Genomic DNA, 21,642 nt, shown 5'->3' with positions numbered 1-21,642 from the left:
GCTTCGTTCAGACAAGCGTGTTTTTGGCTCATGTGCACCAATAGCCCATACATAAACAGCACCCAGAACAATTGTAGCCATGTGTTAGTGCACATGGGTGTTTTTTCCTCACAAACTGATGCTCTGTGTGAAAAAAACTGCAGAATGCGCTATTCTAGAGAACAGGGATGACGAGCCCCCTGGAGCTATATGGCGAATCAATTTTTCTTTTAACACGGCCGACTAGACACGGCCTCAATAAAGGAAGAAAACAAAAAGCCACAGTTAATAAAGGCAAAAAAAGGCATTTTAATAGATCAGTTTAAGACATGAAACATAACACATTCATCTTAAATACTATTACATAAAGCATGGCAAAGATAAGAAATGTTGCTCCATAATTAGAAAACTCAATACGACCTGCCAGGAAAACGATACCGTTTTATAATAAATACGGTCCATGCCAAGTGCTAAGGGGACAGAATCAGAAGTCTCTCGTAAGAAGGTCGGGGATGAGGCATACGCTATTTCCATCTTCAGACAGTATTCAAAAATCTGCTTCATCTCAGGGATTACTTTGCTGTTCTGACTTGACACTGTTTAAAAGTGAGAAATCAACATCAAAAAAGTTCTAAATTATTGGCACAGGAACTAAAATGCCATTCGGTAGATAAGAGCCAAACTACTAAAGGGAGCAAAAAATAAAGTTACCCTTTGGTGTCCATTTTCTCCACAGCATTCTCCTTTGACTTATCTTCTTCCTTTACATCTGTTAACAAAGAACTGACATTGATTTCTAAGGTTCACAAATGGGGATACTGAAAGAGTAGTAGTTGCTAGAATGATATGCCCAACCAGCATAGTTGGACAATCCATAGGAAGCGACTTCAGTATATATGAACATTAAAGCGAACCTGTCACCAGGTTTGACTGATGCAAGTCCACCACCTTTCTGGCCTGATATAGAACATTCTAATATGCTGTATATAAGCCCCTAATCCAGGCTGTAAGAGAACAAAAAAGATCTTTTTATTATACTCACCTGCGGGGTGGTCCTATCTGACTGGTGTTGATGTTCTTGGTCTGGCGCCTCCCATCTTCTTACAATCACCGCCCTCATTCTTGCTTGTTGTGGATGACGCATCCCTGTGTCATCCACAGTGCCTCCCTGACATCGCTCTCCTGCGCAGGCGCATTTATCTGCCCTGTTGAGGGCAAAGTACTGCAGTGCGCAGGCGCTGGGCCTCTCTGACCTTTCAAGGCGCCTGTGCACTGCAGTACTTTGCTCTGTCCTCAACAGGACAGAGAAGTATGCCTGTGCAGGTGCGTGATGTCAGGGAGACTGTGAGGATGACGCAGGGACGCGACATCTACACAAAGCACAGAAGGAGGATGGCATCGCTAGAAGAGGGAATGAGCCGGACCAAGACCAGCGACACCCATTGGACCGGACCACCCTGAAGGTGAGTATAATAAAAGTTCATTTTCTTGTGTTGCAGGTCTGGTTGGGAGCATATATACAGCATATTAGAATGCTGTATTATCAGGGCTGAAAGGTGATGGCCGTATCTCATATCGGCCAAACATGGTGACAGGTTCCCTTTAAAAAAAAATTATACAGAAAATAATATAAGCACAAACTAAACAGAACAGAAAAGCACTGCATGGTTTAGATTTATACCATAACCAGATAGTATCTATACATCTATCAGGGCACTGACATGATTTAAAGAGCCCACTTGCTTGGCCCCCCCCATGAGTCAGAATAAACACAGCTGATCGTCAATTCTAGAGGAGTGGAGGTAGCCTATCAGATGTCTTCCATTAAAGAACGCAAATGTCACCAGACATATTTCTGAGAAAACCCCCTCTAAAAACTGTAGATTTTTTGCTAATTTGTAGCTTTGATCTAGTCCATTACTATGGAAATGTCCAATACGGAAATCTTTTGGTCACAAAGTCCAAATCTGTACCGCAGAGGGAGAAATTACTGCATATGTTGTCTATTTAAACTGCACTTTAAACACAGATGGCAGCTAAAAATCCCACCGCTGCCATCACTCGGATCTAACATCTCCTCCACTATAGGAGACATCGGACAACTGAGTCAGGCTGCCATTGGTTTGTCAAAGAGAATAGTCAATATTTGTACAAGGTGTATGACAAGGATGTGAGCGTCCGGGATTAAAGACCTTTTCTTATTATTCAATTTAACCCCTTTAGGAAAACCCTGTCCTGCGGCGGCAGTTTGCAGAAACCACAGTTTGCTTTTCGTTAAAACACTCTCCCTTGGTCCAGTGCCGAGCTTGTGCTGAGGTGCAGCCCAGATGTGATGGCAGTGCTGCAGATGATATCAGACAGGGTGAATAAATTGGTTGTTTTTTTATTATTTTTCTGCAGCTGGAGAACAGAGGTTTTCTGAAACCAGAAAATCCCCTTAAGGACCTGGCAATTATTTATTTTTACGTTTTTGTTTTTTTCCTTCCACGAGCTATAAATTTTCAATTTTTTCCATCAACATAGCTACGAGGGCCTGCTTTTTGTGGGACGAGTTCTACTTTTGAATGATGCCAATGATTTCTTCATAGTGTACTGAGGGGAAAAAAGGGAAAAAGCCATTTCAAGTGGGGTGAATAGGTTAAAAAAAAACCCTGAATTTCCGCCATCGTTGTTTTTGGTTTAGTTTTGACAGTGTTCAACACGACTTTTGCTCGGTACAAGATTCCAAATTGTAGGCTAAGTGCACAAACAGTAATTCTGTGGAGTTTTCTAAGCAGAAAACAACATTTTTAAGGAGTTTTGAATGCAGATTTAGGGCATGTGCACACAATGACTTTTTCAGGCATAATCTGCCTGGAATCCATGTGCCACAAAAGCGCCCCATAAAATAAAGATAGTGTGAAAACGACATTGCTGTGGTGTTCCATCTTATGTCACTTCTTTTAGGGATCCAAGAAGCCTGGTGTGGTTAAGTGACATGGTCATTCTTCACGTGTTAGAGCTGCTGAACGAAGGGTGAAGCCGCTTCAAGAAAATGACTGCCGGTAATTTAGTGCAGCGCCTCCACCTGGGAAAACTCAGCGGCTGTGCTGGAATATACATAACACCGTGTGCACACAGCTTTAGAGGGTTTCCGCTCAGTCTCAGCCCCAAAAACTTCTCAAAATCTCCGCCTTGTGATAAAATAAAAATGTAGATTTTGTCGGAGATCTGTACCATTTTATTTTTCTATGGATAGAGTTGTATGAAGGCTTGTTTTTTGCATGTTGAGCTGACAGTTTTATTGATACCATTTTTGCACATGTTGCGCTTTGTGATTTATTGCAGTTTTATAGGTAATTTCAGTAAGCAAAAAAGGTTGATTAAAAAAGCAGTAGGTTGTAGAAATAATCTATGTACATGTGAGTATTTTGACCATGTCATCATGTTTATGCAGATTTTCCAGCTCCAAGCTCTGTAAATTTGAATGCTTATTGGATGAAGAGGATCAGGTGATGGAGGAGACCAGGACCCCAATATCCTTCAGGGCTGGCATATTCCAAAACTGCAACCTCCCTGGAGGGCGCAGAAGTACAAGCTGTTCAGTGCTGAGACATGGCCAAGGTAAGGAGGGCTGAGATCTAAAGACTGAGCCAAGAAATATTCAAAGACAGATTTTTCAAAGGTTTTATGGACTTGATGAAAGCGACTCTTGATGGACCAGATGGATGGGCCCGTGACTTGATCAGTATTATTGGTATTATTAAACTTGAGCTAGTTGGACTTTTTTGAGGTGAAGATAGACTCAGAATCAACTCCCAAACCTACTGCCAGCTATTAGAAGACACGTTCTTCAAGCAGTGGTACAGGATAAAGTCTGCATCATTCAAGAATAACATGATTTTTATGCAGGACAAAGCTGTAAAGGACTTACAAATGAAGCAATGACATTGCCTTATTCTTCGCCTGATCTTAACCGTATTGAGACCTTGTGGGCCCTTATTAAATGGAAGATATAGGGTGACAGAACACAGTACACCTCCCTGAACAATGTCTGTGAGGCTGTGGTCGTGCTGGCCAAAAAAGTTGATCAACAACAGATTAAAAAATTCAGACTCAATAGATGGAGGGCTTATGGCTGCTATTCAAAACTATATTGCCGAACTAATCTCTCAATATCTTCCCTCACGTAATCTCCGGTCCTCCCAAGACCTCCTTCAATCCTCCACGCTTATTCGCTCCTCACCCAATCGCCTCCAAGATTTCTCCCGAATATCCCCCATCCTCTGGAATTTTGTGCCCCAACACGTCCGGTTATCCACCATATTTGGATCTTTCAGACGGAACCCGAAAACCCATCTCTTCAAAAAAAAGCTTACAACCTGTAATGACCACGCAGCCACCTCAACACCATCGAAGCTAATGCAACCCCCGACCTACTGTCTCCTTCCCCATAATCCTGTAGAGTGTAAGCCCGAAAGGGCAGGGTCCTCTTCACTCTGTACCAGTCTGTCATTGTTAGTTTGTTTACTGTAAGTGATATTTGTATGTAACCCCCCCCCTTCTCATGTGCAGCACCATGGAATTAATTCTGCTATATAAATAAATAATAATAATATTGGCTACTGATTTTTTTGAAATGTCAGAAATGTATTTTTGTACATTTTGAGTTGTTTAGTTATTATTCTCACTTTAACAGATGAAAATATACATGAGATGGGAACATTTACATTTTTTGTCACAGTGGGTGAAATAATTATTTGATCCCTTGCTGATTTTGTAAGTTTGCCCACTGACAAAGACATGAACAGTCTATAATTTTAAGGGTAGGTTAATTTTTACATTGAGAGATAGAATATCAAAAAAATACAGGAAATCACACTGTATAAATTTATTTGCATTTTGCAGTGAGAAATAATTATTTGATCCCTCTGGCAAACAAGACTTAATATTTGGTGGCAAAACCCTTGTTGGCAAGCACAGCAGTCAGTCGTTTATTGTAGTTGATGATGAGGTTTGTGCACATGTCAGGAGGAGTTTTGGTCCACTCCTCTTTGCAGATCATCTCTAAATCATTAAGACTTTGAAGCTGTCGCTTGGCAATTTAGAGCTTCAACTCCCTCTATAAAAGTTTTCTATGGGATTAACGTCTGGAGACTGGCTAGGCCATGCCATGACCTTAATGTGCTTCTTTTTGAGCCACTCCTTTGTTGCCTTGCCTGTATGTTTTGGGTCATTGTCTTGCTGGAAGACCCAGCCACAACCCATTTTTAATGTCCTGATGGAGGGAAGGAGGTTGTCACTCAGGATTTTACGGTACATGTCTCCATCCATTCTACCATTGATGCGGTGAAGTAGTCCTATGCCCTTAGCAGAGAACCACCCCAGAAACATAATGTTTCCACCTCCATTCTTGACAGTGGGGATGGTGTTCTTTGGGTCATAGACAGCATTTCTCTTCCTCCAAACATGGCGAGTTGAGTTAATGCCGAAGAGCTAAATTTTTGTCTCATCTGACCCCATCTTCTCCCAATCACTCACTGAATCATCCAGGTGTTCATTGGCAAACTTCAGACAGGCCTTTGTAATTTTTAGTTTTTTATTATTATTATTATTATTATTATTATTATTATTATTATTATTATTATTATTATTATTATTATCATCATCATCATCATCTTATATATAAACTTATATCTATTTATTTATAATTTCTTCTTGCACTTTCTTTTTATTTATTATATTGATTAATTGATGAGCACTTCTGCACTTTTATGATCCAGGTACACCTGCGCTGTATTCCTCATGTGTATGCTTTTGTGAGCGGACCTTCCGAATGTCTGTGCATGCGCTGTCACCTAGTGAGGCGCCTGTGCTTGCGCTCCACTTTGACCACAAGCTGAAGCTGTCATCTTAGACACATGGGGTTATGCTGCGCATGCGTTGACTAACTGGGTTATTTTGTTCCTTTTCTTATTGAACAGCGTCCTCCTAATTATTTGCATCTGCGCTTGTCCAATTCAATTGGTCCACCGGCATTATGAAACTGATTTCCCCCTTCCCCAATGTGCGCCTCCTGATGAAGTGAAGCTACGAAACGTACGTTGAAGCGAAGGGAGAATCTTTACAAAAGCTCTGGCCAGTAAGTTGTTTCTTAATATGTTTTGACATTGCTCCATATTTATTAATGTGTACTATTATTTCATTTAACTTTATCTGGCCCCGTGTGGTGGCATTTCACTGCTAAATTCAATAAAGCGGCTGCCCTGTTTTTCAGGATTTTGCAGGTTCGTGCACAATTTATATTCATTGTTTAAGCATCAGTGTTTTTTTTTTTGTCTTTATATTAACTACATCTGTTTGACATTTTTAAACACAGCAGCCACACTTTGGTGCAATCTTCTGCATAGTCCATGATTATATTTACGATGATATTTTTTTAGTCTCAGTTTTTGAGGATTAATTTTCTCAAGTACACCTGTTTTGGTGTTTTCAACACTGCGATTTTTTTTGCAAAATTTTAAAACAGTTCATGAGTATATTCACTTTTAGATTTTTTTACCAATTCAAATACACTTTTTTTTGCACTTTACGGTGAATATGAATTAAATCTCATGCGACTTTGTTGGATTCATTAAAATTTTTGACATAATCTTTGCACTTTTTTGCACAGTTCTACTGATTGCGTTTTTGCGTACCGTATACACTCATGTATAAGCCGACCCGCGTATAAGCCGACGCCCCCTAATTTTGCCACAAAAACTGGCAAAACTTATAGACTCATGTATAAGCCGAGGGTGGTGCTGCAAAAGGGTTAATGGTGGCCCAACAAGATGCTCCAAGGATAAATACCCCCAATTATTGCTGCACAAGGGTTAATGGTGGCCAAAGTAGAAGCTCCATACATAGATACCCCCCTTATATTGCTGCACAAGGGATAATGGTGTCCCAAGTAGATGCTCCATACATAAATACCCCCCATATGCTGCACAAGGGTTAATGGTGGCCAAAGTAGAAGCTCCATACATAAATACCCCCCATATATTGCTGCACAAGGGATAATGGTGACCAAAGTAGAAGCTCCATACATAAATACCCCCCATATATTGCTGCACAAGGGATAATGGTGTCCCAAGTAGATGCTCCATACATAAATACCCCCCATATGCTGCACAAGGGATAATGGTGGCCCAAGTAGAAGCTCCATACATAAATACCCCCCATATATTGCTGCACAAGGGATAATGGTGTCCCAAGTAGATGCTCCATACATAAATACCCCCCATATGCTGCACAAGGGATAATGGTGGCTCAAGTAGAAGCTCCACACAAATACCCCCCATATGCTGCACAAGGGATAATGGTGGCCCAAGTAGAAGCTCCATATATAAAATACCCCCCCATATGCTGCACAAGGGATAATGGTGGCCCATGTAGATGCTCCATAAATAAAATACCCCCCATATGCTGCCCAAGGGTTAATCGTGGCCAATGTAGATGCTCCATACATAAAATACCCCCCATATGCTGCATAAGGGTTAATGGTGGCCCAAGTAGATGCTCCATACATAAATACCCCCCATATGCTGCACAAGGGTTAATGGTGACCCAAGTAGATGCTCCATATATAAAATACCCCCCATATGCTGCACAAGGATTAATGGTGGCCCATGTAGATGCTCCATACATTAAGTACCCCCCATATGCTGCATAAGGGTTAATGGTGGCCCAAGATGCTCCATACATAAATACCCCCCATATGCTGCACAAGGGTTAATGGTGGCCCAAGTAGATGCTCCATACATAAAATACCCCCCATATGCTGCACAAGGGTTAATGGTGGCCCAAGTAGAAGCTCCATACATAAAATACCCCCCATATGCTGCACAAGGGTTTATGGTGGCCAAAGTAGAAGCTCCATACATAAAATACCCCCCATATGCTGCACAAGGGTTAATGGTGCACCAAGTAGATGCTCCATACAGTTGTGGCCAAAAGTATTGACACCCCTGCAATTCTGTCAGCTAATACTCAGTTTATTCCTGAAAATGATTGCAAACACAAATTCTTTGGTATTATTATCTTCATTTAATTTGTCTTAAATGAAAAAACACAAAAAGAATTGTCCTAAAGCCAAATTGGATATAATTCCACACCAAACATAAAAAAGAGGGTGGACAAAAGTATTGGCACTGTTCGAAAAATCATGTGATGCTTCTCTAATTTGTGTAATTAACAGCACCTGTAACTTACCTGTGGCACCTAACAGGTGTTGGCAATAACTAAATCACACTTGCAGCCAGTTGACATGGATTAAAGTTGACTCAACCTCTGTCCTGTGTCCTTGTGTGTACCACATTGAGCATGGAGAAAAGAAAGAAGACCAAAGAACTGTCTGAGGACTTGAGAAACCAAATTGTGAGGAAGCATGAGCAATCTCAAGGCTACAAGTCCATCTCCAAAGACCTGAATGTTCCTGTGTCTACTGTGCGCAATGTCATCAAGAAGTTTAAAGCCCATGGCACTGTGGCTAACCTCCCTAGATGTGGACGGAAAAGAAAAATTGACAAGAGATTTCAACGCAAGACTGTACGGATGTAGGATAAAGAACCTTGACTAACATCCAAACAAGTTCAAGCTGCCCTGCAGTCCGAGGGTACAACAGTGTCAACCCATACTATCCGTCGGCGTCTGAATGAAAAGGGACTGTATGGTAGGAGACCCAGGAAGACCCCACTTCTTACCCTGAGACATAAAAAAGCCAGGCTGGAGTTTGCCAAAACTTATCTGAAAAAGCCTAAAACATTTTGGAAGAATGTTCTCTGGTCAGATGAGACAAAAGTAGAGCTTTTTGGGCAAAGGCATCAACATAGAGTTTACAGGAGAAAAAAAGAGGCATTCAAAGAAAAGAACACTGTCCCTACAGTCAAACATGGCGGAGGTTCCCTGATGTTTTGGGGTTACTTTGCTGCCTCTGGCACTGGACTGCTTGACCGTGTGCATGGCATTATGAAGTCTGAAGACTACCAACAAATTTTGCAGCATAATGTAGGGCCCAGTGTGAGAAAGCTGGGTCTCCCTCAGAGGTCATGGGTCTTCCAGCAGGACAATGACCCAAAACACACTTCAAAAAGCACTAGAAAATGGTTTGAGAAAAGTTCCATTTGGGGGCGTGGCCTGGACCTCATGTAGGGAGGACGTGGAGTGAGAGAGCTCCTGCCCGGATCCGACAATAAATCCTGATTACCGGCACTGCTGACGAGTCCCACTGACCTGGAGGGCTGCAATATCTCCCTGGGCGTTTAGACAGCGGAGGATCCTTGGGCCATGTCGAACCGCAGCAGTAAAAAAGATAAGGAGACGCCGGGGCGCGCCTCTGCTACATCCAGGATGGCACCAGCAAACAACAAGTCGGCTGGTAGTGGAGCGATGGGAGCTGCTGGCAGGCTGGAACGATATGCAAGGGTGCCTCCTGCTGCTGCTCGATCGCCCAGTGCACAGACTGAGGCAGACGCTGGATGCAGCGTGGAGCTGGAGGATCATCTCTCCAGGGAGGGAACAGTGAGTAAACTGGGCCCCCCTTCAGCCCAACATGTGCAGACACAGGGGCCTGTGCTGGAGGAGGAAGGAGTGGGGGATGGGGAGCAGCCGGAGTCTGTGACTGCTGAGCCCACACTGGGAGAAATCCTCGCAGCAATTAACTCCTGCAATACCACACTGGCCACTCTAAGTAATCAAATGGAGATTGTCACCAAGGACATGGCCTGTATTAAACAGGAGCTGCGAGGGGTGACTGCCAGGGTGGGGGAACTGGAGGAGCGTGTTGGTGCGACGGAGGATAAATTGCCACCAATAACACGGGAGCTGGGAAAAGCCACGCAAAATATTACAATACTGCTGAACAAGGTGGATGATTTAGAGAACCGCTCCCGTAGAAGTAATCTGCGACTGGTGGGGGTTCCGGAGAGGACGGAGGGGACTGACTCACTTGGCTTTTTTGAAAAATGGCTAATGGACACCTTTGGTAAAGATGTTTTGTCCCCATTCTTTACTATTGAGAGAGCACACAGGGTCCCTACGCGTGCCCCCCCGCCGGGAGCACCCCCGCGTCCCATCTTGCTTAAGCTCCTACACTTTAAAGATAGAGATGCTATCCTGCGCAGATCCAGAGACATTAAGGAACTTGCTATTAATGGGAGGAAAGTCTCCATTTTCCCTGATTTTTCCCTGGAGGTGCAGCGTAAAAGGGCGCAATTTATTGAGATTAAAAAACGCCTACGTGACTTACAGGTGACATATTCCATGATGTACCCTGCTAGACTGCGGATTGATGTGAATGGAGAAACGCACTTTTTTGATACGGCGGGAATGGCGCTGTCCTGGCTGGATATTAATGAGAGGTCCATGAGGAGGAAGAATACTTGAAGTTCTCCCTTTTTTTTCGCCACCAGGTGTTACTCCTTTTTGTCTAGGACGCTATGCTGGTATAATTACTACTGTTCATTCCATTTCGGATTCAGGGCGGGAGCTGACCGGATTGCTGTGGACACTCGTTACAGTGACAAGCTGTGGACCCTTCTCCCTGCATGGACTCTGGGCGAGTTTTCTAGCCCTGATTCTCTCTATTTGAGAGAAATGTGCAAGTTACACTTGTGTTTGGGGGTAGGGGCGCTGTGCACTGGTGTGCAGTGCTCCCTCTCCCTCCTTTGTTTTTTTCGTTTGTTGTTGTATTCCCTAATTGTTCTGTGGGATGTGATGTGCGTCAGCCGTGTCGCCCAATTCATTGTACTGAGGGATGGTGGAGATTGCCTCTCTCCCTCGGGAGTGGAGTATGTTCCGATTTCTCATTTTTTAGTCTGCTCTTATGGCGATATCACTTAATATTGTAGCGTGGAATGTTAGGGGGCTCGGGGATGCAAATAAGAGATGTGCTATATTTACTAATATGCAGAAATTTCTCCCGGCTATCCTGTGTATGTCTGAGACCCACATGGTGAAAGATAATATTCATTGGCTAAGAAAGGGATGGGTTTCACATGAATATCATTCCACGTACTCGACCCATGCGCGGGGTGTCAGTGTGCTGGTGCACAGGTCCATCCCCTTCTCATGTACTAAATCAGTGGTTGACCCTGGGGGCAGATTTGTATGTTTGCTTTGCACGTTATACGGTATACAATTTATTTTGGTTGCCATGTACATCCCCCCGCCCTATTCAGTCGAACCAGTAAAAAGAATCTTGTCTATTTTGGGTTCCTTTCCCCCTGCGCCGACTCTTCTAATAGGAGATTTTAATACATATTTGCATCCCTATTTGGATAAGTTGCATTCGGGAAACATATCAGAGGATGCAGCCTCAACCTCATTTGCTAGAACGTTAGTGGAGCTGGGTATGGTAGATCTTTGGCGTGTCCAAAACCCCACAGCCAGACAGTTTTCCTGCTACTCTAGCTCCCACCACGCTATGTCACGGATAGACCTGGCCATTGGGAATACACTCATGACCCCATATGTACGAGGGGTGGCCTACCTGCCTAGAAGTGTATCTGATCACTCGCCGCTACATGTCACACTTTCATGGGGACACCCCCTCACCCTATCTAGACCTATCTGGAAGCTTAATCCCTTCTGGATCCAGCTTATAGGGGGATCTTTGCATGATGCCATTCTAGAATATTTTCAACTTAATGAGTACTCTGCATCATCACACATAGTCTGGGATTCCATGAAAGCCTATGTCAGGGGCTTATATATTAGAGAAATATGCACACGGAAAAGCCAAAATAGACGCTACACCCAGAGTCTGATCCAGGAGGTGTCTGTTGCGGAGGCTGCGGTGATACTCAACCCGACAGAGGAAACTAAAAAAGCTTTGGAGAAGGCACAGGGGTCGCTCAGGGAAAACCTCATGTCGGCGGCAGCAAATAAACGTTATTTCCTCAAACAAAAATATTTTATAGAGGGGGAGGGAGTAGGACATTTATTGGCCACGGTCATTAGAGCACAGGACGGATCTTCATATATCAATAGGCTAAAAACGGACTCGGGTGGTCCTGTGACAGACAGTGCGGACATAGTGAGTGAGATAAGGAGGTATTATATGCGACTATACACATCAGATTGCAGTCTCACGGAGACTGAGATTGAGCAGTACCTGGATGCTCTCTCTCTCCCTGCATTGGCTGATAGCGATAGGGATTCATTGGATCGGGACATCCTGTTGGAGGAGTTGGAGGAGGCGCTTGGTCAGATGCAAAATGAAAAGGCTCCAGGAATGGATGGCCTGCCTGGCGAGTTTTACAAAACCTATGCACCCTTACTGCTACCTAAGCTACTTAAGGTATTTGAAGAGGCTGAAAGGCAGAGGGTCCTCCCGCCATCTATGAGGGAAGCTTTGATAGTTTTAATATTAAAGCCCGGAAAGGATCCAGAGGTTCCGGATTCATATCGCCCGATTTCCCTATTATCAACAGATGTTAAATTATTGGCCAAGGTACTCGCCAATAGGATGTCCCGAGTTATCTCATCTGTTATACAGAAGGATCAGACGGGATTTATCCCAGGCAGAGCCACATCTATGAACCTTAGGAAACTATACTTGGGGATTCAACATAGTTCTGGGGAGTTGGGGGGAAGAGCAATTTTGTCCTTAGACGCCGCTAAGGCGTTCGATAGTTTGGAGTGGGGTTTTTTGTGGGCGGTACTTCGGAAAATGGGCTTTGGACACAGATTTATAAATTGGGTGAGGCTGTTGTATGGCTCGCCGGTGGCGAAGGTTGGGGCTAATGGCAGGGTCTCTGAGTCTTTTCCTCTTGGGAGAGGTACTAGACAGGGGTGCCCGCTCTCGCCCTTGCTATTTGCTACTGCGGTGGAGCCATTGGCAGTTGCAATTCGGAAGTCCAGAGAAATAATGGGATTCAGATGTGGAACTGTGGAGTTGAGGATATCATTGTACGCGGATGATTTACTTCTATATTTAGATAAGGTACATTCCTCGATTTTGCCGGCAATGGAGGTCATTCGAGAATTTGGGCTGAGGTCTGGTCTTCGGATTAATTGGTCCAAATCAGCTTTAATGCCGATAGACCCTCTCCCGGCGGATTTCTCAGATTTGCAGATACCGGTCCCTGTAGTTCGGAGGTTTAAGTATCTGGGTATAATTGTTAGTCCTGCCCCGAAGGATTTTCGGGCTCTGAATCTGGAGCCCCTGTTGCAGCGATTTAGAGCAAAAGTACATACTTGGTGTCGCCTGCCGTTGTCGAATATTGGTAGATCTAACTTAATCAAAATGGTAATGATGCCACAATTATTATATTTGATACATAATTCTCCGGTGTGGATCTGTAGGGACTTTTTTGCAAAAATAAATACATTATTCCGGGAATTAATTTGGAAGAAAAAACAGGCTAGGATTCGCTTGGAGATACTGCAGCGAGGGAAGGAGGAGGGAGGATTGGCGGTGCCAAACCCATTCATATACTTTATAGCCTCCCAGATGCAACATCTTAAGGGTTGGGGTAGAGACGGGGCGTGTGACAATGGTGGTGATATTGTGAGGGAAGGATCGGTATGGAAATATCCAGGGTGCCGGTTGGAGGTGGGAAGACGGCAGATAAATGGGGCACGATACCCCACGTTGGCTATGATTTTCAAGGTGTGGGATAGGGGTAAGTCTCTTTTGAAGATAAATGGGCCTACGGAGTTGTGGCCATTGTGGCGAAATCCGGATTTGCAAGAGATCAAAAAGCTGGTGGGGTTCGGAAGATGGGAAGATAAAGGGATTTATCTGGTGTCACAAATTTTGCAAAATAATACTCTTAAGAGTTTTGAACAATTGAGAACAGAATTTCACCTCCCGCGCGTCTTCTTTTATCAGTACTTACAGCTAAGACATGCATTGGAAAAACAGAGAAGGACAAATCCGGTGATAGTGACACATAATCAAACACTACATATGCTACTTACATCTGAGTCTTCTAGGGGACTTATCTCTGAATTATATAAAAGATTATTACCTGCCCATCTGGAGACATATCCACTGACTGCTGCTAAGAATAAGTGGGAACGGGACGTTGGCCCCCTGACGGAGGACCAGTGGTCCGATATTCTAGAACAGGTCCCTAAAATGGCGGTTTCTGAGTGCCAGCGGCTTTCGCAAATATATCTCATTCACAGGGTATATAAAACATCCAGCTTATTATTTAAAATGGGACTTAGGCCCAATACACAATGTGTTAGGTGTGGGCAGGATGATGCCCACTTGATGCATGTTATGTGGGAGTGCGGGCACATTGGGGATTTCTGGAGGCAGACCCTGGGACTCATAGCCCAAGTATACCATATCACAATACGACCGTCACCTCGTCTATGTTTGTTGAATTTGTGGGAGGAGGGGGTTGACCCGGACTCTGCAGTGGCCCTGGGAATAGCACGCATCCTGTATCAGGCAAGAAAGATACTTGCATATCATTGGTTGGATCCTATGCCACCAACATTGTCAGAGCTTAAAAATAAACTAAATAATGTCATCAGATTGGAAAGGGGGGCTTATTTAAAAAGAAATGCATTAAGAAAGTTTTACAAAATTTGGCAGCCATGGATGGAGTCACCGGGTCTCCCCTCGGGCGCACTGGTACGGGATGCGATGTTGGACCAGTTGCTGTTGTGCTTGCGATGAGGGGATGCTTGGGGGGTGAAAATAAAGTCTAGTGCCCTTTGTGGCGAAGTAGATTTTGAGTGGCGCGGTGGGAGGGAGCTGGGGTGGATTGGACCTGATATCCGTGGGGGGCGGGGGGGGGCGAAATATGATGCGGAGTGGCGCGGCTGGCGGGGATGGTTTTCCCGCTGAAATGAGGCACTGATGTATAATTTTGATTTTTGTTTATTTGTGGAGCCATGTTGTTTATAGGCTCAATTTTATGCAAATATCTGTGTTTTGAGATTTCTTCTTTTTATTTATTCTTACACAGGAAGAGTTTTACCCTTTAAATAATATTTGCTCTCAATGTAAATTTTACTTGCTATATAAGATGTCATATTCTTTCTGTATTGATTCCTGAATGTTTAATAAAAAAGATCTGATTCAAAAAAAGAAAATGGTTTGAGAGAAAGCACTGGTGACTTCTAAGGTGGCCAGCAATGAGTCCAGACCTGAATCCCATAGAACACCTGTGGAGAGATCTAAAAATGGCAGTTTGGAGAAGGCACCCTTCAAATATCAGGGACCTGGAGCAGTTTGCCAAAGAAGAAGGGTCTAAAATTCCAGCAGAGCATTGTAAGAAACTCATTGATGGTTACCGGAAGCGGTGGGTCGCAGTTATTTTGGCTAAAGGTTGTGCAACCAAGTATTAGGCTGAGGGTGCCAATACTTTTGTCTGGCCCATTTTTGGAGTTTTGTGTGAAATGATCAATGTTTTGCTTTTTGCTTCATTCTCTTTTGTGTTTTTTCATTTAAGACAAATTAAATGAAGATAATAATACCAAAGAATTTGTGTTTGCAATCATTTTCAGGAAGAAACTGAGCATTATCTGACAGAATTACAGGGGTGTCAATACTTTTGGCCACAACTGTATATAAATACTCCCCATATGCTGCGTAAGGGTTATTGGTGGCCCAAGTAGAAGCTCCATACATAAATACCCCCCCATATGCTGCACAAGGGTTAATGGTGGCCCAAGTAGAAGCTCCATACATAAAATACCCCCCATATGCTGCTGCCATAAAAAAAAAAAAAAAAAAAAAGACATACCTCTCTGTCGCTGGGGGCCAGGTGCCAGTGTAGCCGCTGGCTCAGGCCCCCGGCAGTGGCTATATTTACCGTTCCCGGTTCCATGGCTGTCTCCGGGTCCTGTGCAGTGACGTTAGCAGAGAGCGCGCACTGACTACGTCATGGTGCCCTCCGCTAAATGTCACAGCCAGAGGACCCGGAGACAGCGATGGAACGGGGAGCTGTAAGAATTGCTCTGCTCCCCCCTCATAATCACCATCCCCCTCCTGGCACCCGGTCTCGTCAGCCCCTGCTTCCAGCATGATGTCGGCGTCCCAGGCTGTCCCTGCATTCAGCGGTCATGTGGTACCGCTCATTAAATATGTGCATATTCATGAGTTTAATTAGCGGTACCATGTGACCGCTGAATGTAGGAACAGCTGGGACACTGAGATCAGGGGGGAAGCAGGGGGGCTGCAGAGACCTGCCAGGAGGGGGGAGTATGGTCTCTGACACCCCCCACTCACCCCTGTATATGACTCGCGTATAAGCCGAGGAGGACTTTCAGCCCAAAAAATGGGCTGAAAATCTCGGCTTATACACGAGTATATACAGTATATTGTCACTTGGCACTTTAAATGATTATTATCTATTGAGTTAGTGTATCATGGACTTATATATTACAATTTTCTGGACGGCCATGATTTATTAAGGATTTAGGATTATGGTGTCTTAGTATTATATTTATTTATGGAGCTTAAGTCATTAATTGTAAAATTTTTAAATTTGTGCATTTTTTGTGAGCCAATATATACTTGAAGATCTCCCTATATTGCTTTGTTCATTGCCTCTGTTTTCTTTGACTATAAATTGTTTTTAATATACAACATATTTAGGCCTGCACATGTGCCTTCTTGAGCAGGGGGACCTTGTGGGCACTGCAGGATATTAAACCTTTACGGCGTAATGTGTTACCAATGGTTTTCTTGGTGACAGTTGTCCCAGCTGCCTGGAGATCATTAACAAGTTCCCCTGTGTAGTTTTAGGCTGATCTCTCACCTTCCTCATGATCAAGGATACAGAACGATGTGAGATTTTGCATGGTGCCCCAGATCGATGTCGATTGACAGTCATTTTATATATTTTCCATTTTCTTACTATTGCACCAATAGTTGTCGCCTTCTCACCCAGCGTCTTACTTATGGTTTTGTAGCCAACTCCAGCTTTGCGCGGGTCTATGATCTTGTCCATGACATCCTTAGAAAGCTCCTTGGTCTTGCCCATGTTGTAGAGGTTAGAGTCTGACTGATTATTTGAGTCTGTGGACAGGAGTCTTTTATAAAGGTGACTATGTAAGACAGCTGTCTTTAATGCAGGTAACGAGTTGATTAGGAGAGGCTAACTGGTCTGTGGGAGCCAGAACTCTTAAAGGTTGAAAGGGGATCAAATACTTATTTCCCACTGTAAGATGCAAATAAATTCATATAATTTATACAATGTGATTTTCTGGATTTTATTTTTAATATTCTATCTCTCAATGTTAAAATTATAGACTGTTCATGTCTTTGTCAGTGGGCAAACTTACAAAATCAGCAAGGGATCAAATACTTATTTCCCCCACTATAGTTGCATAATAATTCTGCACACAGATATTCTCCTAATAGAGACAAATCCTCACTTATACTTTCTTAATTCTAGGTTTATTATCGTGTTGGATTGTCTGACAGCACTGTAGTTTTGCCGTAACAAAATTTATCATCAAAAATACAAATGGCCTAATTGTGCACCCTGTGCGTAACTCTGAGACACTTACCCGATTTCTTGTCATCAGTTTCCTTTTTGTCTTCCTCGAGTCTTGCTTTTTTGGGTCCCTTTTTGTGATCAGCTACATTACGTCTCCCTCCTTCACCTTCATCTTCAGAATCTGAAAACTCCTCCTCACATGCTATCCGTTTGTCAGATGCTCGTACTAGAAAATCGCAGACAAAAAAAATGTGAAGATCACAGGACTGGAAGACATTGAAGAATTGTTCCATGAAATTCCAGAACAGCCAAATAATGTTTCTCAGTCTAAATTTCACTTAACGCTAAGGTAGTTGTGCAGTATTCCTGACCCCACTTCGGAAATCTTATGTAACATTGTCTATAGTGGCTTTAAGAGGAACCTTTTTAATTTTTTTTTTTTTTCCAGAAAACGATAGGACATTTAAAAATAAAAACTTTGCAATATAACTGATTACAGATATCCACTTCTCCTACTGGTATGATCATTCACTCTCATAAGTCTCAATTCAAGAGTAAAATCTGTCTTTTCCCATCACTGAGATAGAAGAAAACAGTTGGTGCTCATAAGGTTCAATAGAGAACTAGAACGGTCATTACTTTCCTCCAGCTCCTCCATAGAACCTTATAAGCACCATCTGCCATCTCCTAGCTCAGTAATGTGAACATCTTTATTCATTGAAGGGAGATTTTACCCAGAAAATAGGAGTGAAAGATCAACCTAAGAGAAAGAAACGGACTTCTCTGATAAGATAAATTACAAAGTTGCTTATTTCCATGGGCTCTATTGATTTATGAAATAAAATTTAACCCAGCGGTTTCACTGATGCTTTCACGGCATCGGTATGGCTCCTAGATACTTGACTAGTTTACATGGCAAGATATACTTTTGAATTAATGTCTTAAATTAAATTCTACCATTGAATTTCATCACAAAATTTCAATATCACAAAACCAACTTACTTGAGATACGCTTGTCAGGATCTTCACCTTCTTCATCACCGCTGTCTTCTTGAATAGCATCTTCCGGTATAGCCTGCATCTGAACACCAGGAGCGTGTGGTAACATACGCAGGTTCTCAAACAGACGCTGCCTACATACGGTGGGATCAAAACAGATACAGCAGCAGAAATTTAGCGGAGTTCATTTTTATTTAAAAAAACAACAAAAAAAACCAAGTGCTCTTGTATAAAAAAAAAATATTTGACTCGATCCATGTCTAAGGATCTGATATCTAATTGTATAATATATATATATATATATACACACACACACGCCTTATCGTGTCTGTCTGTAACCGAAATCGCGGGCCGCTGATTAAGGCCTGCGCCTGCCGCTGAACCAATCTGTAAAAAAAGAGAATTAAAATAAAAAAAAGTTATTCTCACCTTCCGACGGCCTCCTGGCTTCTTTCCACACGCCCGGCCTCGCGTTCCCAGTAATGCTTTGCGACTTAGACCGCTGATGACGTCACTCTCGCGAGAGCGAGAAAGAAGACCGACGTCATGAGCGGTCTAAGCCGCAAAGCATTACTGGGAACGCGAGGCCGGGCGTGTGGAAAGAAGACAGGAGGCCGACGGAAGGTGAGAATAACTTTTTTTTTATATTTTAATATTATTTTTGTACAGGGCCGCGGCAGTGATTGGTCGCGGCTACAGGGCCGCTTTGCTGATTGGTCACGGACAGAGGGCCGCGACGCAGATTGGTCGCGGCTACACGGAAAGGGGGGTGAGGGGACCATGCATACCAGGATTGGGGGGTGAGGGGACCATGCATACCAGGATTGGGGGGTGAGGGGACCATGCATACCAGGATTGGGGGGTGAGGGGCCCATGCATACCAGGATTGGGGGGTGAGGGGACCATGCATACCAGGATTGGGGGGTGAGGGGCCCATGCATACCAGGATTGGGGGGTGAGGGGCCCATGCATACCAGGATTGGGGGGTGAGGGGCCCATGCATACCAGGATTAGGGGGTGAGGGGCCCATGCATACCAGGATTGGGGGGTGAGGGGCCCATGCATACCAGGGTAGGGGGTGAGGGGACCATGCATACCAGGATTGGGGGGTGAGAGGACCATGCATACCAGGATTGGCGGGTGAGGTGACCATGCATGCCCCGAAAGGGGGGTAAGAGGACCATGCATACCAGGAAAGAGGGGTGAGAGGACCATGCATACCAGGATTGGGGGGTGAGAGGACCATGCATTACGATTGCGGGGTGAGGGGACCATGCATACCAGGATAGGGGGTTGAGGGGTAGCATGCATATCAGGATTGGGGGTGAGAGAACCATATATATCAGGATTGGGGGGGTGCATTATTGCATTATTATTAAATCTTCAAAAATAAACTGCATATATATTCTAGAATACCAGATGCCTTAGAATTGGGCCACCATCTAGTTAGAATATACGGCTAATATATTTTACAAACACACGGCCTACTGATGAAGTCTGGATCCAGAATCAGATATGTGTTTACTGACATATTACTGGTTTTCTAATGTCATTGGATCTATTATTACCTGGTAGACAGATATTACCGTACTCAGTATTTACTGGCTAACAAGGTACAAAGTTTTCCTAATATAGGATTAATATAAAGAAACAAAACTAAAACATTCATCTCCTTACTTTATTTTCTCCATGTATTCAGGAGTGTTTTGGTTGGTCATATTAGAAGGACTAATATGAAGCTTAAAGTCTGGTCCAAAATATTCAAAGTAATCATTGTACGGCAGTTCTGGGGAGACAAAACAAAAGCACATAAGACATCATTCAGGAGAAAAGTTTCACACCTCTAGGACTAAAGCTGGCCATAGACAGGAACTCAGAGCAGATAAAAGAGGACATACTTCTCCACACCTCAGTGTTTTGCAAGAACTCTAGACAGTGAATATATAATGGAGGGACTCTACCTTTAAGACTTTACATCTAAAGGACAAATCAGGCAGTGAATTAAGCTGCAACCGGTAGTGCCTTAGAAACGTATGCAGAGGGCTCCCAGTGGCAGCCTGACAAATTAGATCTAGGGAGGCATCAAGGTAACGTATTAGACACCTCCTCAAGTCAAGACAATGAGAACGGAAAAATAATGGAGCTTTTTATGGAAATATGACAACATTGGGTAGAAAACCTGGCAGAGTTTTCATAATGACCCTGACATCCTAGTTTGTAGTAGTAGTGATGGACAAGGGAAAGACGAGGATGGTAGGTCGAGGTTTGGCAGTTGGTGGAGGAGGGCAGGTCGAGGGACTGCAGTAGGTGGAGGAGGGTAGGCCGAGGGACGGCAATAGGAGTAGAGTAGGCAGAGGAACGGCAGTAGGAAGAGTAGGGTAGGTCGTAGGACAGCAGTATGTGGAGGAGGGTAGGTCGAGAGACGACAGAAAGTGAAGGAGAGTAGGTCAAGGAACAGCAGTAGGAGAAGGATGGTAGGCCAAGGGACAGCAATAGGAGGACGGAAGGCCATGGAATGGCAGAAGGAGGAAAAGGGTAGGTGAGGGTTGGCAGAAGGATGGTAGGTCAAGGGACAACAGTAGGAAGAGGAAGGTGGGCCGAAAGACGGAATCAGGAGGAGGAGGCTAGGCTGAGGGATGGCAGCAGGAGGAGTGTAGGCCGAGGGACGGCAGCGGGAGGAGGGTAGGATGAGGGATGGCAGCAGGAGGAGGAGGGTAGGCAGAGGGACGGCAATAGGAGTAGAGTAGGCAGAGGAACGGCAGTAGGAAGAGTAGGATAGGTCGAAGGACCGCAGTATGTGGAGGAGGGTAGGTCGAGAGACGACAGTAAGCGGAGGAGAGTGGGTCAAGGAACAGCAGTATGAGAAGGAGAGTAGGCCAAGGGACAGCAATAGGAGGATGGTAGGCTGTGGAATGGCAGTAGGAGTAAGAGAGTAGGCCGTGGAACGGCAGTAGGAGGAAGAGGGTAGGCTGAAGGTTGGCAGTAGGATGGTCGGTCAAGGGAAAACAGTAGGAAGAGGAAGGTAGGCCGAAAGACGGAATCAGGAGGAGGAGGCTAGGCTGAGCGATGGCAGCAGGAGGAGGGTAGGCCGAGGGACGGCAGCGGGAGGAGGGTAGGACGAAGGACAACAGAAGGAAGAGGAGGGTAGGCTGAGGGATGGCAGTAAGAGGAGGAGGGTGGGTTCAGGTAAAGGAAGAAGGATTAAGAGGAGGAGTGTAGGCTGAGCAACGGCAGT

At 44.1% G+C, this 21,642-nt stretch overlaps 1 protein-coding gene across 1 annotated transcript in view; it reads right to left on the bottom strand.

Moving 5' to 3' along the window:
• Positions 1-268: 268 nt before the first annotated feature.
• HDAC2 (histone deacetylase 2) overlaps positions 269-21,642 on the bottom strand; it is a 107,954-nt gene continuing 86,580 nt past the window's right edge. The window contains exons 10-14 of the mRNA XM_073575984.1: positions 20,085-20,193; positions 18,411-18,541; positions 17,479-17,634; positions 691-748; positions 269-575 (exon numbers count right to left, since the gene is read on the bottom strand). Coding sequence (XP_073432085.1) covers positions 545-575; positions 691-748; positions 17,479-17,634; positions 18,411-18,541; positions 20,085-20,193 — 485 coding nt within the window. The 3' untranslated portion in view covers positions 269-544. The remainder of the gene's footprint in view (positions 576-690; positions 749-17,478; positions 17,635-18,410; positions 18,542-20,084; positions 20,194-21,642) is intronic.

Source organism: Dendrobates tinctorius, unplaced genomic scaffold (assembly GCF_039654945.1).
Source record: "Dendrobates tinctorius isolate UK_male_01 unplaced genomic scaffold, ASM3965494v1 ptg000046l, whole genome shotgun sequence".
NCBI lineage: Eukaryota > Metazoa > Chordata > Amphibia > Anura > Dendrobatidae > Dendrobates > Dendrobates tinctorius.
Note: the sequence above shows the minus strand (reverse complement) of the source record. Positions and strands in the feature narration are given on the sequence as shown.